The sequence below is a fragment of the Atheta coriaria genome, unplaced genomic scaffold (genome assembly GCF_025399875.1).
Source record: "Atheta coriaria isolate IRGN ID8LTWV9N9 unplaced genomic scaffold, Caltech_Dcor_3.1 hic_scaffold_6_pilon, whole genome shotgun sequence".
Lineage (NCBI taxonomy): Eukaryota > Metazoa > Arthropoda > Insecta > Coleoptera > Staphylinidae > Dalotia > Dalotia coriaria.
Window position 1 is genome coordinate 5,912,413 of NW_027045448.1, and position 16,860 is coordinate 5,929,272.

The window sequence follows — 16,860 nt, forward strand, 5'->3', positions numbered from 1 at the left end:
GGGGTGCTTGCTAATTGCAGTCGGTGAGCACAAGGCACGTATTCGGTGCGCTGCACTTTGATCTATCCCGAGGATGGCCGAAGGCGGCCGCCGTCAATTAAGGGTGAATTTATTCCTGCAATCTATTACTCACCCCGCACATATTGAGTCGCAGGCGCATTAGAGCGTCGCGACGTCGAAAATGGGGAAGGAACGGAAAAAGGGCGGCGGCTCGCTCAACGAAACATTGTTACGTGCGTACATTTGAACCTCTATGATGGTTGGTGAAGGAAAGGACGACTAGTGAGAGTTGATGATGACTATGCCAAATCAATTTTCGATGTGCGCGCGTATTTCCATTTTGGGTGTGCCCGCTGCTTGCTCCGAGGATTCCAATAATGTCATACCTCTCTGATTCCATAACGTCGAGCCGCATACAGGATGTAAATATTTATAGGGTAAAAATCAGAGGGGATTTTCAATTCGGAAGAGCAACTTGCGCGCGTGTTCTATTTTCATGTGAAAATACAAAATACGCATTTTATGGGCGCAACGATTTAATGATTCAATTAACACTCGCCTGTTTGTTTATCGCCAGCGAATACTTCCTCAGCTGTTTTAATGCGGTCATTAAATGTGTGGTCCCAAAAACTCAGGGAAGGTATGCGCAATATTGCTCGTGCGTCGTTTTCATAATGCTAATGACATCTTTCGCGTGCTCGTCGCGTTAATTTATGCCAGTGCGCATTCCACTGACCAAAATGAATATTAAGCTGCCAGCAGGCGATGATTATGAAGTTTAAACGGGCTATTATTTATTACGCGCCTGGTTGTAATGAAGATTGACTCGTTCAATTGAATTCAATAGCGATATGCTAAATGTGCGTCCAAACGATTTCCTAATATTAATCTGTTTATTCTATTTTTCCAGGGTGCCATGTGTCACCGCCATGTCTGGATGTTGGATTGACTGACTGTTGTTGCTTTAATGCCTTCCACAACCGGGATGCCAGCCACGCCAGCCAGTGCAGTGCGATGCCGTCGGTCGTAACAGTTTCGTACAGTCGGGACCAGTGCGTGTGATTTCTTCCTAAACGACGTTTCGATTAGGTGTGTGCACGCACACGCATCGCGCGCAGATATTTAACGTACGCGCAATACAAACATTTCGCTAAAAATAGATGCGGCGTTGAAGCATTAACGTATACGCGCGCGTCTCGATTCTCTGCAGCCGCGTGAGCAAACGTAAATATATATACGGTGAAGATGAGGTGCGTTAACGCAATTACGATGCTCGCCTTCTTGCTGATGATGAGTGCGGTGGCACCCAGCGCGTCGGTGATTGCATCGCATGCGGACACCAAGGATCAGGAGGGACAGTGCGAGCAGATTACGATACCGATGTGCCGCGAGATCGGTTACAATATGACGCGAATGCCCAACGAGTTGAATCATTACAATCAGGAGGAAGCCGGACTGGAAGTGCATCAGTTCTGGCCGCTGGTGCAGATCAACTGCTCGCCGGAACTGCAGTTCTTCCTCTGCTCTATGTACGTGCCCATCTGTCTACCGGATTATCAGAAGCCGCTGCCACCGTGCCGCGACCTGTGCGCTCGGGCGCGATTAGGGTGCGAACCAATCATGCAGCAGTACGGTTTCCAGTGGCCGGACCGCATGGACTGCAATCGTTTTCCGGTCCAGGGCGCATCAACGGACAGTCTGTGCATGGACCAGAACAAACCAGAATCTCCACCGCCACCTCCAGCGAAGCCTCCAACAGCCAAGCCGCCAAAGAGCAACAAAAAGTGCAAAGATCCAAAAAACTGCGCGGATCCCCTGGGCGGGGGAAAGCGCGGAAAAGATTGCACGTGCAGCTGTCAGAAGGGGCTGGTGCCGGTGACGAACCAAAGCGTGTCCGTGGCCGGCGTCGCAAACTGTGCGTTCCCGTGCAAGGAGACGTACTTCACTCCCGACGAAAAGGAGTTCGCCGCCGTGTGGATCACGCTCTGGTCGGGCCTGTGCGCCGCCTCGACCTTAATGACACTAACCACCTTCCTAATCGAGACTGAGCGTTTCAAGTACCCGGAGAGACCAATTGTCTTTCTATCCGGGTGCTACTTCCTGGTATCCGTTGGCTACCTAGTGAGGGTCTTTTTGGGGCACGAAGAAGTTGCTTGCAATGGCCCCATCATCAAATACTCATCGACCGGTACGAATCCATGTTTCTTCGTATTTTTCCTTATTTACTTCTTTGGAATGGCCTCGTCTATTTGGTGGGTCATACTGGCGTTTACATGGTTCCTAGCCGCTGGTCTTAAATGGGGCAATGAAGCGATTGCTAGCTACTCTATTTACTTCCACCTCGCCGCTTTGCTCGTCCCATTTGTGCAAACTGTAGGCGTTTTATCATCGGGGGCCGTGGATGGTGACCCCGTTTCGGGAATATGCTACGTTGGCAATATGAATATGGATAACTTATGGACGTTTGTGTTAGCTCCACTGGTAGTCTACTTGTTAGTGGGCACGAGTTTCTTGTTTGCCGGATTCGTTTCACTATTCCGTATTCGATCGGTGATCAAGAAACAGGGCGGAGCTGGTGCTGGATCGAAAGCCGAGAAGCTCGAAAAGCTCATGATTCGCATAGGAATCTTTAGTGTACTCTACACGGTGCCAGCGACTATCGTCATCGCTTGTCATCTCTACGAGAACACTTACCACAACGAATGGCTGTCGTCGATGGCGTGCTCGTGCCCCAGCAGCCCCGGCAGTTCCATGACGAACAAGCGCTCCAAAGTCATCCCATTGTACTCAGTTCTAATGCTCAAATACTTCATGGCACTAGCTGTCGGCATCACGTCCGGCGTATGGATTTGGTCCGGAAAGACACTCGACTCGTTTAGGAGATTATGGCGGCGACTCGTCGGGCGGCCTGATCCGACCGGGGCAGGCGCGGTGTTGATCAAATCGCGACCAGGCAAGGCACCTCCGCAATACCTAGTGGCAGGACCTGGCAGTGCGTCACTCTTGGGACCCGCTGGAAGCGTCGCGTCCGCCAGCCAGCACCATTTGCACCACCATGTTCTCAAACAGCCGCCGCTAAGTCACGTATGACAGGCGGGCGAGGGGGCCGCACCTGTTGTTGTTAGTCATCAGGGTCCCGGTTCCGGGCCTTCCTTGAGCAACTACGGGCCCATTTGAGTGACCGCCTGGGCCCCTCGTCATTTGGTCACCGCTCTCTAGTCTCGTTATATTTAACACGTCTAAACGGTTTTAATTGGATAGTGCCAGTGATGCGATGGGACATTCGTTCGGACGAAAGGACTGTTTGTAATAATATATAACTTATTTATTTTTTAACCGGCAAACATTGTGTTTGAGCGTTCTATCATTGTGATTATTTGAGAGCATTTATATTAGATCAGTTTCCTTTTAATTGCATATACACCAGGATGTAACATTCACTGTGCCATAGCAAAGCGAAAACTATGATTATTTGCGGCTCTTATTATTTTCATTGTACAATTTTTGATGTTGACTTTTATTACGTGGTTCATACAAGAGCAGAATCGGCCTCGAACTCGATTTCGTCTAATTGAATAGTAACTATATTATTGACGAGTGTATGCCAAAACACGAACTTGACTAGACCAAATCCAAACGCAAAACAATAAAAGAAGCACACATGCGTTTACTACAGTGTTTCGATGCGAACAAGTTGCTAACAACAAACCGAAACGATGTGAGATTTTATATACGTAATTAATAATTGGAATCAATAACTATTGATTAATAAATAATAGAGAATTAGGAATAATCTTATATAAAAAAGAGATGTGATTTAGATACTATTACGATGTAATAATGAAACTACAAAAAACCAAACAAAATATTCAAGTGACGAAGCAAAACTGTAATCAAACTAATTAATGTAACGTATGAAAGGTCATTATTGGTTCGGAGGGTTCCCGAGAAATGCAGCCATACAAATGCGTGCCATTTTAATTAAACGTTGAGTTCACTTGCGAGTAAAACTGAGATAGGGACCATATTTTCAAAATTCCAACATTTGCTGACAAAACGAAAACAAAATACGAAAGGGAATGCTGAATTCTATATTGGACTCAAACCGATGTGTACATATTATTTCGTAGAAGTCAAGAGTTGCTTTCATAGTTAACGAGTTGAATCGATTTTTGTACTTATCAACAAGAAAAGTGTCTATTTAATCATTTATACACCTGTATATAGTTCAACATGAATAATAGCATAACAATTCTTGTAATACGACGCTATGGAATATTGTAAGCCACGTTTTATAATAATATTTCCGTAATATTCATAATCATAGTCAAAAAGAAAATGTCTGCCTGTTGTTACAGATATCGTTTACGCGCGGTGCCATCTTTAAAAGGCGTGCGCTGAATTTAGCAGTTACGACATATCAATGATCAGTTTATTTCGCAATAATTGTGTATAACGAATCTTAACGATCTGTTGCCTACCTTAGTTGTTCTTTTTTTACCTACCATTGTAATGTTTATGTATCATGCACAAAAATGGGCGCAGAAAATGCAGCGCTAAGCGGAGATTGTTCTTTTGTATAAATGGATTTACGTTTTTTGTGGATCGTCAAACTAAAGAGAAAAAAAAAAAACAAAACAGGAATATTTATCTCCCGTCTGTACAGGTTTTTTAAAAGTAAGGAAACTTATTTCTTTGTAAAGTTGTGAGTGTATAAAATAGAATATACGGACATAATTAAATATATAGCTATTGTATTTGTCTCTGATATGTATGCTTCAACAATGTATACGAATTTTTAATTATATTTTATTGTTTAAATTATAGCAAAAAATCGAATGCTTTTCTTGTTCTCGTTTTGCTTCACACATAAGCACCTGCCTTTCCGTGCATGTTCTCTTGTTTAAATTGCTTTTTCCTTTTGCACACATTGCAAAACATTTCCAGCTAGGTCATAAAGACGAAAGGTAAGTGAATATTTTTATTTTGAATTGGAAACAATGTTAATTTTATTCGAATGCAGTGACTACGTGGAACACAATTGTATCGAATTTGATCGGTGCTGTGTTAATGTGCGCGTATTAAAATAGGAATCGAGCCAACATGGAAATCATAAATTTATAGCAGTTATTCCACGTAATAATCGTAAAATATTAATATGCAGTCAGACTCACACGTGCATACAGTCTCAGTTTTGTATTTCGAATGCAGGTAATGTTAGCTTTGGCTTGTCGCTCGTTTCGAACTTTGAATCGCTACAGAATGGCGCAATTGTCTTGGCATGCTTCTTGCATTTCAGGACCCTGTGCATGCCCGACGCGATGCAAGAACGACGGCGAATCCGGTGTACTGCGTCCGTCTATGTAAATTTTACGTGACTTTAAGGCAGGAATGAGGTCTAGTTTCAAACAATAAACATCATTTTTGCCGTGCAATAAAAACGCACTCAACATGCGACAACGACTTCTAAGTTCTTGCGGTTCTCATGTATTTATAGTCTTTCGAAAATGCAATCACGAACATGACTCCCGTCTCCAACTCCCATGCAAATTTTCACGATCTATTCGTTTCAATAAATAAAAACGGTGCCGTGTTATTGAAACCTTTGCAGGTGTAACGAAATTGTGAAAATTACAAAATTATACTCTCGGAGGTGTTGACTCTATTAGAATTTTTTGCACTGTGGCAGTGTCACGGAACAATGAATACGTTATAGATAGGGCTGGGTTGGCTGGGTGCTAGAGCGAAACGACTGGGGTGTTTGGAAACCACCCGGTTAATTGTGTGAGTGTGTCTCTGATGAACGCCCGGACAGGTTGTAATTACGTGCCTCGGATGATTGATGAGCCTTCATTTCTAACACGGTTTCATTTGCATGTGACTTTTTGATCGTCGAAATTTTCATTGCAGCGTGGCGTGGATCAATACCGTAAATTTGATGTGCCGACAGAAAATGTAACGTTGTGCGCTATTGAAATCTCTTGTAATCAAAGCGCAGATAACAAAATCGCGGCTTTTCAAATTTACGGACGCGCGGCGCGCTTGTAAAGCGATATAAATAGGTCAAAACGTGCGAGGCAATTAATCTATGTCACTTCAGACGAAGGGAGGATGGCTGGCAATGGCACTGAACCAGAGTTGATGCTTCGTCACTTGAAACCGAGCCTGCCGATGCAAAACAGATCATCCGGCCAGGAGGAGCCCGAGGTCTCCTCATAGCACATTTGCTTATTCGCATTTTGGTACGCCGTTGTCGTATGGTGTGGATATTGTCGAAGGGCGATCCGCCAACGTGCTGTAAGCTAACAGATAATGTTTCCAGGAGAGTGGAGCCTTTCAATCACTACACCTCATAGCCGTTTCATCACTCCTTTCACCCTCGCTATCCCTTAATGTATACGACGATAACATATGTTGCAGCTGCAGTGAAGCTTTCTCTATGAAATATACAAAAGGGTTGGCCCAATCATCACTATAATACTTTATTTTGCAAAATTTTATGTGTCTTTAGTTTTATTTTTATATAAATATATTTGTTGAAATACAATGGTAGGTAGTACGAGTATATTTGTGTATTTTAAATCTTATCATTAAAAGTTGCCATTGTTCTCGTACTAAGGCAGCATATTATAAATTACATCAATTTAATATTTAGTTTTTATTATTGTCACGTAATCTTCAGTATATATAACATGTTTAATTTCGAAAATTTAAATAAGTTAATAATATGAATCCCTGAGTTTAGACATTCATTGTAGGCAACATAATTTGCGTCTGGGCGTACTAAACATGTAGCTATACGTAAAATATTTATATTATATTAATTTGAGAGTTCCTCTCTACTTTTTAAAATTTGGGCTACATGGGTGAATTGGTTTTAAGTTGGAAGATTTCAAACTTCCGATTTTCATCAGTAATTTTTAAAGTAATTTATTATATATTTAGTTTGATTTACAAATTGATTTTGATTTTGTATGTGAATATAGTAAATTTGAGTTGTGATTTATCGCTGACGTGCTTATCAATGTTTGGGTATAAACAAATTCGATGTCAACTTACTCACAGGTGACCTTCCCCCGTGCATTACTGCACTGCGAGGTAGTGTCGTACATGTATGGGATGTGTTTAAGCAGCGCGCTATAGATTCTACAGACAGTCGAGCCAGGTCCGTTTTTGAGGTCGGGTAGTTCGGATGTTTTCCCACGTTTGCAATAATATAATTCGTTAAATTGCTGTGAGTTTAATCAAATTAGACCATTAGAGTGTTAACTGCACGCGACCCTGGTGCGTTATAGTTTCATTTTGCTCAACGACTAAACGCAATTCGAAAACATGTTTATTCACAAATACTAATAAACACACGAAGCCATGAAAGATTGAATAAATAAAAATATTATGTGCGAGGTGATATGAACAGAAGACCACTACATTTTAGAAGAAACTCGATCGAATTCCAGGCGACAAACACCCAAAATTTACAAACATCGATGAAACGGGATATTGAACCCACGAATTGAATTATTTAATTGTATCTGCTTTAACAGTGTGTTACCTGGGCCAGTGTGTTTGGCCCAGGTAATTGTTGCAACAGAAAATATATCAATTAAAATATTTCGCACAATGCTAATCTTTAATAGGAATGTTTTGTCTCGAGCCAATAGAATTTGAGGAGTTTTGCACATAAATCCGACATCGTAACGGAACCAGGCCTACATCAGATTGCAAGTATTAAATTTCTTAATCTTTTGCATAAATAACTTCAGTGATTAACTCATTAATTAGCCACAAAAAATGCATTTTGGTGTTTCGATGGACTTATTTTTGTTTGTTTTAAAAGTTCTGCACCTTAATCTGACGTCCTAGGAGAACCATTTTTGCACCAGATTGTAAGTATTGAATTTCTTTATCATTTTCATCAATCACTTTAGTGATTAGCTCATTAATTAGCCACAAAATTTGCATTTTTGTGTTTCAAAAGACTAATTTTTGCTTGTTTTATGGGTTCTGCGCCTTAAAACGACGTCCTATGAGAACTATACCTATATCAGACTGTAAGTATTGAATTTCTTTATCATTTTCATCAATCACTTTAGTGATTAGCTCATTAATTAGCCACAAAATTTGCATTTTTGTGTTTCAAAAGACTAATTTTTGCTTGTTTTATGGGTTCTGCACCTAAACCCGACGTCCTAAGGGAAGCATTCTTGCATCAAATTGTATGTATTTTATTTTTTTATCATTTTCATAAATCGCTTTAGTGATTAGCTTATTAATTAGCAACAAAAATTGCATTTTTGTGTTTCAATTGACTAATTTTAGCTTGTTTTAAGGGTTCTGCACCTTACCCCAACGTCCTAGGAGAACCATTATTGCATCAGATTGTAAATATTTAAATTTTTTATCATTTTCCTAATCAACTTTTCTGATTATCTCACAAATTGACCCCCAAAATTGCATTTTTATGTCCGAAAAACTAATTTTTGGTGGTTTTAGGGATTTTGCACCTGTGTCTGACATCGTAGATGGACCTTTCTTGCATAAGATTGTAAGTATTAAATTTGTTTATCATTTTCTTAAATAACTTTTGTGATTATCTCACAAATTGACCTCCAAAATTGCATTTTTATGTCCGAAAAACTAATTTTTGGTGGTTTTAGGGATTTTGCACCTGAGTCTGATATCGTAGAAGGATCATTCTTGCATCAGACTGTAAGTAATTAATTTCTTTATCATTTTCCTAAATAACTTTTGTGATTATCTCACAAATTGACCCCCAAAATTGCATTTTTCTGTTTGAAGGACTAATTTTTGCTTGTTTTAGGGATTTTGCACTAGAGTCTGACATCGTAGAAGGACCATTCTTGCATCAGATTGTAAGTAGTTAATTTCTTTATAATTTTCCTAAATAAATTTTGTGATTATCTCACAAATTGACCCCCAAAATTGCATTTTTCTGTTTGAAGGACTAATTTTTGCTTGTTTTAGAGATTTTTCACCTGAGTCTGACATCGTAGAAGGACCATTCTTGCATCAGATTGTAAGTAATTAATTTTTCTATCATATTCCTAAATAACTTTTGTGATTATGTCACAAATTGACCCCCAAAATTGCATTTTTATGTTCAAATGACTAATTTTTGATGGTTATAGGGATTTTGCACCTGAGTCTGACATCGTAGAAGGACCATTCTTGCATCAGATTGTAAGTAATTAATTTCTCTATCATATTCCTAAATAACTTTTGTGATTATTTCACAAATTGACCCCCAAAATTGCATTTTTATGTTCAAATGACTAATTTTTGATGGTTTTAGGGATTTTGCACCTGAGTCTGACATCGTAGAAGGACCATTCTTGCATCAGATTGTAAGTAATTAATTTTTCTATCATATTCCTAAATAACTTTTGTGATTATGTCACAAATTGACCCCCAAAATTGCATTTTTATGTTCAAATGACTAATTTTTGATGGTTTTAGGGATGTTGCACCTGAGTATGACATCGTAGAAGGACCATTCTTGCATCAGATTGTAAGTAATTAATTTCTCTATTATATTCCTAAATAACTTTTGTGATTATGTCACAAATTGACCCCGAAAATTGCATTTTTATGTTCAAATGACTAATTTTTGATGGTTTTAGGGATTTTGCACCTGAGTCTGACATCGTAGAAGGACCATTCTTGCATCAGATTGTAAGTAATTAATTTCTCTATTATATTCCTAAATAACTTTTGTGATTATGTCACAAATTGACCCCGAAAATTGCATTTTTATGTTCAAATGACTAATTTTTTATGCTTTTAGGGATTTTGCACCTGAGTCTGACATCGTAGAAGGACCATTCTTGCATCAGATTGTAAGTAATTAATTTCTCTATCATATTCCTTAATAACTTTTGTGATTATGTCACAAATTGACCCCGAAAATTGCATTTTTATGTTCAAATAACTAATTTTTATGCTTTTAGGGATTTTGCACCTGAGTCTGACATCGTAGAAGGACCATTCTTGCATCAGATTGTAAGTAATTAATTTCTCTATCATATTCCTAAATAACTTTTGTGATTATGTCACAAATTGACCTCGAAAATTGCATTTTTATGTTCAAATGACTAATTTTTTATGGTTTTAGGGATTTTGCACCTGAGTCTGACATCGTAGAAGGACCATTCTTGCATCAGATTGTAAGTAATTAATTTCTCTATCATATTCCTAAATAACTCTAGTAATTATCTCACAAATTAACCCTTAAAATTGCATTTTTATGTTCGAAAGACTAATTTTTGCTCGTTTTAGGGATTTTGCACCTGAGTCTGACATCGTAGAAGGACCATTCTTGCATCAGATTGTTATTATTAAATTTCATTATCTTAAATAACTTTTTTGATTATTACACAAATTGACTCCCAAAATGTATGTTTGTGTGTTTTCTTTAATAAAGAATGTTTTTAAGTTTTTCTAATTAAAATTATTTCTGTTATTTCTACCCGACCACATATTTAACGATCCCTTAAAACATTTATTTTGAAAAGTGCATGCTAGTGCCATCTATCAATTAGAAACTACAACAACCGAAAATTTTGAGCTTCGGTCCGTCGCCACTGGAGGCAGCACATTACTAGTTACCGCAAAAACTTTATCAGCCTCCTCAACTTTCTGCGCTCCTAATATTCAATCTTTATTTTGTCGACTCTGGGAGGCAAAATGACACAAAATTTGGACTCGAAACAGTCGAAACTCAGGTTTTGGTATTCGGATCGCAGAAAGTGTAAGGAGGCTGATATAGTTTTCGCGGTAACTAATGACGGGTAAAAATAATGTTTAAAAATCTGTTTTCAGCAAGTGCAGCTTCTGTATAGGTGGAATTTTTAAATTCTGTTTTCGGATTCTGTAAGCTAAAATTCTATATCGACTATTTATGTAATTATTTTCTTAACATTGACTGTTTAGGCTGTATTGGCAGTTTTAATTAAAAAATTGGATTTTACATGCCAATCGGTCCTTAATCTATAAGTGTGTTACTAGTTTCCGATTCTGAATTTAATCTACTTTCAGAATCCGAAAGCAGAATTTAAAAATTTTAATTATTACAGAACCTGCATTTGCTGAAAAAAGATTTCGTCATAAAAGGCAAAACATTTTTCTTTTTTATGTCGAATGTTGTTTTCATTAAAATTGCAAATAGGGCCTAAACGGTTAGCATAAACTAAAAAAGTTACTAAAATAATCGATGTAGAATTAAATTATCAATCATAATCCGAAAACAGAATTTAAAAATTCCAACTTTTAATTTTCAACATAAAAAAGAGAAATCTTTTGCCTTTTTTATAACAAAATCATTTCTTTAAAAATTTTTTGTGCCATTTTTGTGGTTTTTCAATAATGATGCCATCTTATCCAGAATTCTTCAAGGATCAAGAATATGTAATTATTTTTATTCTAGCCCTTTTAGTTGTCGAGATAATTAACATTTAATCATCATAAATTAGGCTATCTCGACAACCAAAAGGGCTAGAATAAAAAGAACTACATATTCTTGATCCTTGAGGAATTCTAGACAAGATGGCATATTTTTCTCAAAATGAAGAAATGGGCACAAAAAATTTTTAAAGAAAAGATTTTGTTATAAAAAAGGCAAAAGATTTCTCTTTTTTATGTAGAAAATTAAAAGTTGGAATTTTGAAATTCTGTTTGAGGCTGCTGATACATAATTTAATTCTACATCGATTATTTTTGTAAAGTTTTTTGCTATCATTAACCGTTTAGGCCCTATTTGCAATTATAATAAAACACGTGTATCCCGTCGGAATAGTCTAATTTATGAAGATTAAATGGTAATTATCTCGACAACTAGAAGGGCTAGAAAAAAAAGAACTACATATTCTTGATCCTTGAAGAATTCTGGACAAGATGGCATCCTTATTGAAAAACAACAAAAAATGGCACAAAAAATTTTGTCGAGAAATTCCAGTGAAATGATACACAAAAATCTTTTGAATATTAGGATCGCAGAAAGTGCAGTAGGCTGCTGAATCTCCAGCAATCTTGAATAGCGGCGTAGTTTAGTTACTCGTGGATAGATGACACTAGTGATACCGTTTTTGAATTAATATTGATACAATATAAAATTAATTTTGAACTATTTTCCATATTTAGCAGTGGCATTTCCAATAAAGTTTAAGGGATTTATGGATTAAATAAAGGAGTAACGATGTTGCGCGCTAAGTTCTCCGTTTGGAACAAATAAAACGATAAAAATTTATAGTCAAAAATATAAAACTACCTTTTTATTCAAACATGTAGAATATACACAATCACAAACTCAATTTCTTAATGTATACAGCATTTTCAACAATACAAGCAAGAAAACAAGATAATAATATGCAATTATATAATTCTTTTTTTATAACTTTTAACAAAATAAACAAAAATGATAACAATAACAGCTTCAAGATGTTGTAAATTCATTCAATCGTGTTTGGAATCATCATCAACACCGGCAATCCAATCTTCAATTTCTTGTACACTATAAACCAGAATGAATAACAGAATAGTAAAATATAAAATATTATAAATTGCCAAAATATAACATACGTTCTTGGAACTTAAGTCCAGTTGACACATCCATCTTCAGTAATTAAAACATAATCCTCAATACGGACTCCTCCACCAGTACCACGGAACCTCTCCAGTTGGTCCCTATTGATTAACTTGACCATCTCAGGATTAGCCAATGATTCATCCAACAACTGGAAAATATTTATGTAAATGAAGTATACATATACATAAATTAAATTAATTATTCTTACAGGATCCATAAAAATTTCCATTTAGGGCACCGTGCGAAGGTAGCGGTAGAAGTGACTCCCATTCAAGGCACCGTACAATTTAGTGCAAGAACGGCAGCCCCACGACATAGCGTTCGCCGGCTAAAACAAAAAAACCACAAAATTAGAAGACCAAAAAAAAAGCATTTTTGTAGGCTTCCCGAGGGCTAAGCCCACAATTTATATAATTTATATTATAAAGAATTTAAATATCTATTATTTGCTAAAAGAACGGTTGTCCTACGACATGGCGTTCGCCCGCTAAACACTAAAAACCAAAAAATTCGACGACCAAAAAACACAAATAGGGCATTTTTTGTAGGTTTCCCGAGGGATAAACCCACAAATTATGTATGAGAATTATAAATAATTTAAATATCTATAATTTGGTGAAAGAATGGTTGTCCTATGACATGGCGTTCGCCCGCTAAACACTAAAAACCACAAAATTAGACAACCGAAAAAGACAAAAAGAGCATTTTTGTAGGTTTCCCCAGGGATAAACCCACATATTATACATGAAAATTAAAAAGAATTTAAGTATCTATAATTTAGTGAGAGAACGGTTGTCCCACGACATGGCGTTCCAGAGCTAAATACTAAAAATCACAAAATTAGCCGATCAAAAAACATAAAAAGCGCATTTTTATAAGTTTTCCTTTGGATAAACCCACATATTATACATGGAAATTATAAAGAATTTGAATGTCTATAATTTGGCGAAAGATCAGTTATCCTACGATATGGCGTTCGCCCGCTAAACACTAAAAACCACAAAATTAGTCGTCCGAAAAACACAAAAGGGGCATTTTTGTAGGTTTCCCAAGAGTTAAACCCACAAATTATATATGAAAATTATAAAGAATTTGAATATCTATAATTTGGTGAAGAAACGGTTATCCTACGACATGGCGTTCGCCCGCTAAATACTGAAAGCCACAAAATTAGCCGACCGAAAGACACAAAAATGGCATTTTCATAGGTTTCTCGAGGGATAAACCCACAAATTATACATGAAAATTATAAAGAATTTGAATGTCTATAATTTGGTGAAAAACGGTGATCCTACGACATGGCGTACATCAGCTAAATACTAAAAACAACAAAATTAGCCAACCGAAAAACACAAAAGGGCATTTCTGAAAGTTTCCCGAGGATAAACTCACAAATTATACATGAAAATTATAAAGAATTTGAATATCTATAATTTGGTAAAGAAACGGTTATCCTACGACATGGCGTTCGCCCGCTAAACACTGAAAGCCACAAAATTAGCCGACCGAAAGTCACAAAAATGGCATTTTCGTAGGTTTCCCGAGGGATAAACCCACAAATTATACATGAAAATTATAAAGAAATTGAATATCTATAATTTCGTGAAAAAACGGTGATCCTACGACATAGCGTACATCAGCTAAATACTAAAAACCCCAAAATTAACCGACTGAAAAACACAAAAAGGGCATTTCTGCAGGTTTCCCGAGGGATAAACTCACAAACTATACCTGAAATTTATAAAGAATTTGAATATCTATAATATGGTGAAAGAACGGTTATCCTACGACGTGGCGTTCGCCCGCTAAACACTAAAAACCACAAAATTAGCCGACCGAAAAACACAAAAAGGGCATTTTTGTAGGTTTCCCGATGGTTAAACCCACAAGTTATATATGAAAATTATAAAGAATTTTAATATCTATAATTTGTTAAAAGAATGGTTGTCCTACGATATCGCGTTCGCCCGCTAAACACTGAAACCCATAAAACTAGCCGACCGAAAGACACAAACATGGCATTTTCCAAGGTTTTACGAGGGATAAACCCACAAATTATACATGAAAATTATAAAGAATTTGAATGTCTATAATTTGGTGAAAGAACGGTTATCTTACGGTATAGCGTTCGCCCGATAAACACTAAAAATAACAAAATTTGCCGACCTAAAACAAACACAAAAGGGCATTTTCGTAGGTTTCCCGAAGGATAAATTACAGACGAAAATTATAAAGAATTTGAATATATATAATTTGGTGAAAGAACGGTTATCCTACGACATGGCGTTCACCAGCTAAATACTAAAAACCACAAAATTAGCCGACAGAAAAACACAGAAAGGGCATTTTTGTAGGTTTCCAAAGGGTTAAACCCACAAGTTATACATGAAAATTATAAAGAATTTGAATATTTATAATTTGGTGAAAGAACGGTTGTCCTACGACATGGCGTTCGCCCGCTAAACACTCAAAGCCACAAAATTAGCCGACCAAAAGATTAATATCGCTTAAACTAAAAGCGATAGCAACCCACGAATTGCTGATTATGAAAAATTGGAAAATTACCTATCAGATAAAAGTATAAAACAATAATATTTCCAATAGTAAAAGGTCGAAAAACGCGACTAAAAGTACTAAAAAGTGACATTTATCAATTTTTGCCCATTTTATTCAATCGCGAATATCTCGTAAACTAAAAGAGATAAATAGGATCTGATCGCAGCGTCTTAATCTACGGACTATTCTCTATCAGATAGGATAGTTAAAAGGGAAATCTGAGAGATGAAATTTTCATTCTTAAGAAAAAATTGCCAAGAGGGGTGCTTGATACTTTTTTTCGACGTTTTTCAAAAATTAATATCTCTTAAACTAAAAGTGATAGCTACCAACTAATTGTTGATTATGAAAGATTGGAAAATTCTCTATCAGATAAAAATATAAAATAATTATATTTCCTACAGTAAAAGGTCAAAAAACGCGACTAAAAGTGCTTAAAAGTGACATTTATCAATTTTTGCTCATTTTATTCCATCGCGAATATCTCGTAAACTAAAAGAGATAAATAGGATCTGATCGCAGCGTCTTAATCTACGGACTATTCTCTATCAGATAGGATAGTTAAAAGGGAAATCTGAGAGATGAAATTTTCATTCTTAAGAAAAAATTGCCAACTATTTTCAAAAATTAATATCTCTTAAACTAAAAGAGATAGCTACCAACTAATCGTTTATTATGAAAGATTGGAAAATTCTCTATCAGATATAAATATAAAATAATAATATTTCTAATAGTAAAAGGACAAAAAACGTGACTAAAAGTGTTAAAAAGTGACATTTTTCAATTTTTGCCCAATTTTTTCAATTGCGAATATTTCGTAAACTAAAAGAGATAATAGGACACTGAAACAGAGAAAAACACGAGTGTTAGATCACGAACTGTACTGCGCACTTATTAAGTTCTTCCGTCGGATAGAGTCTTGTATTACAAACAATTCTTTAACCGACTAACGCAAGCAAGTCGATAAGTATGTCCACAATTAACAATATACTGCATTTCATAGAATTGAAATGAAAGAAAGGAGACAAGCCGCGTGCAAATAAGAACAGACTGAAACGTTCGAAGTACGAGCGAAGCATGAAACTGCTTCAAAGAGATAACAAAGTTGTTTATACACAAACCCGATAACCGCGTAGAGTTGAACAAGAAGTAATATTACTATATAAGAAATACAATTTAGGAATCGTAAGACAACTGGCTAAGAAGAAATAATAGAAATTGAATTTAACATTTGAATAAATAATGCAAGTGTTATAAATAATTTAATTCAAACATTACCTGTATAAACTGAGTGGATTATTAACTCTGATAGGCAGTAAAGTCACATCGAGTTACTCGTAGACCGACGGCCAACTACATTTCACTAACACAAACTCTAGAACTACATGTAAATCGCATTTTAATATAATGCTGTTTACCAATAAAAAAAATAACAGGAAAAGTGCAGTCACAAAACACGCGTGTGAATCAGTTGACAACCGGTTAAAAACTGTTTGTAGTGCGTTGAATAAGAAATCTTGAACGCAGCGCAGCGACAGCGGATAAGATAAGACTATCCGCAGGTAAATGTTTCGCTCGTCGAACGCAATAAAAGTTGTTTATAAACAAACAAAAGAAATGACGACTAACGCAACGCTGTACACGTTGCGACGAGACACGATAACTATTTAAGATAGGATAGGTTGTTATCAAATTCGCACATT

The 16,860-nt window shown here is 36.6% G+C and overlaps 1 protein-coding gene and 2 long non-coding RNA genes across 17 annotated transcripts in view; 2 read left to right on the forward strand and 1 right to left on the reverse strand.

Annotated features, from left to right (window-relative positions):
• Positions 1-4,746, forward strand: part of fz2 (frizzled 2) — a 48,039-nt gene extending 43,293 nt beyond the window's left edge. For all 4 annotated transcript variants that reach the window (XM_065304332.1, XM_065304331.1, XM_065304334.1 and 1 more), the window contains one exon: positions 911-4,746. In XM_065304332.1, coding sequence (XP_065160404.1) covers positions 1,246-3,090 — 1,845 coding nt within the window. In that variant the 5' untranslated portion in view covers positions 911-1,245 and the 3' untranslated portion in view covers positions 3,091-4,746. The remainder of the gene's footprint in view (positions 1-910) is intronic.
• A 2,354-nt stretch (positions 4,747-7,100) lies between these two features.
• Positions 7,101-10,468, forward strand: LOC135794126 (uncharacterized). 12 transcript variants are annotated; one of them, XR_010548809.1, is made up of 17 exons: positions 7,101-7,725; positions 7,783-7,886; positions 8,032-8,051; positions 8,195-8,216; positions 8,331-8,381; positions 8,494-8,545; positions 8,658-8,709; positions 8,822-8,873; positions 8,986-9,037; positions 9,150-9,201; positions 9,314-9,365; positions 9,478-9,529; positions 9,642-9,693; positions 9,806-9,857; positions 9,969-10,020; positions 10,133-10,184; positions 10,297-10,468. It is a non-coding gene; the product is annotated as an uncharacterized lncRNA (long non-coding RNA). The 12 variants fall into 12 exon arrangements; XR_010548808.1 differs by having other exon boundaries at positions 7,838-7,886; XR_010548805.1 differs by having other exon boundaries at positions 7,101-7,886.
• A 1,790-nt stretch (positions 10,469-12,258) lies between these two features.
• On the reverse strand, positions 12,259-16,629 carry LOC135793622 (uncharacterized). The gene is made up of 4 exons (XR_010548671.1): positions 16,436-16,629; positions 12,810-12,929; positions 12,595-12,749; positions 12,259-12,526 (listed from the first exon to the last, which is right to left on the reverse strand). It is a non-coding gene; the product is annotated as an uncharacterized lncRNA (long non-coding RNA).
• Between the last annotated feature and the right edge of the window lie 231 nt (positions 16,630-16,860).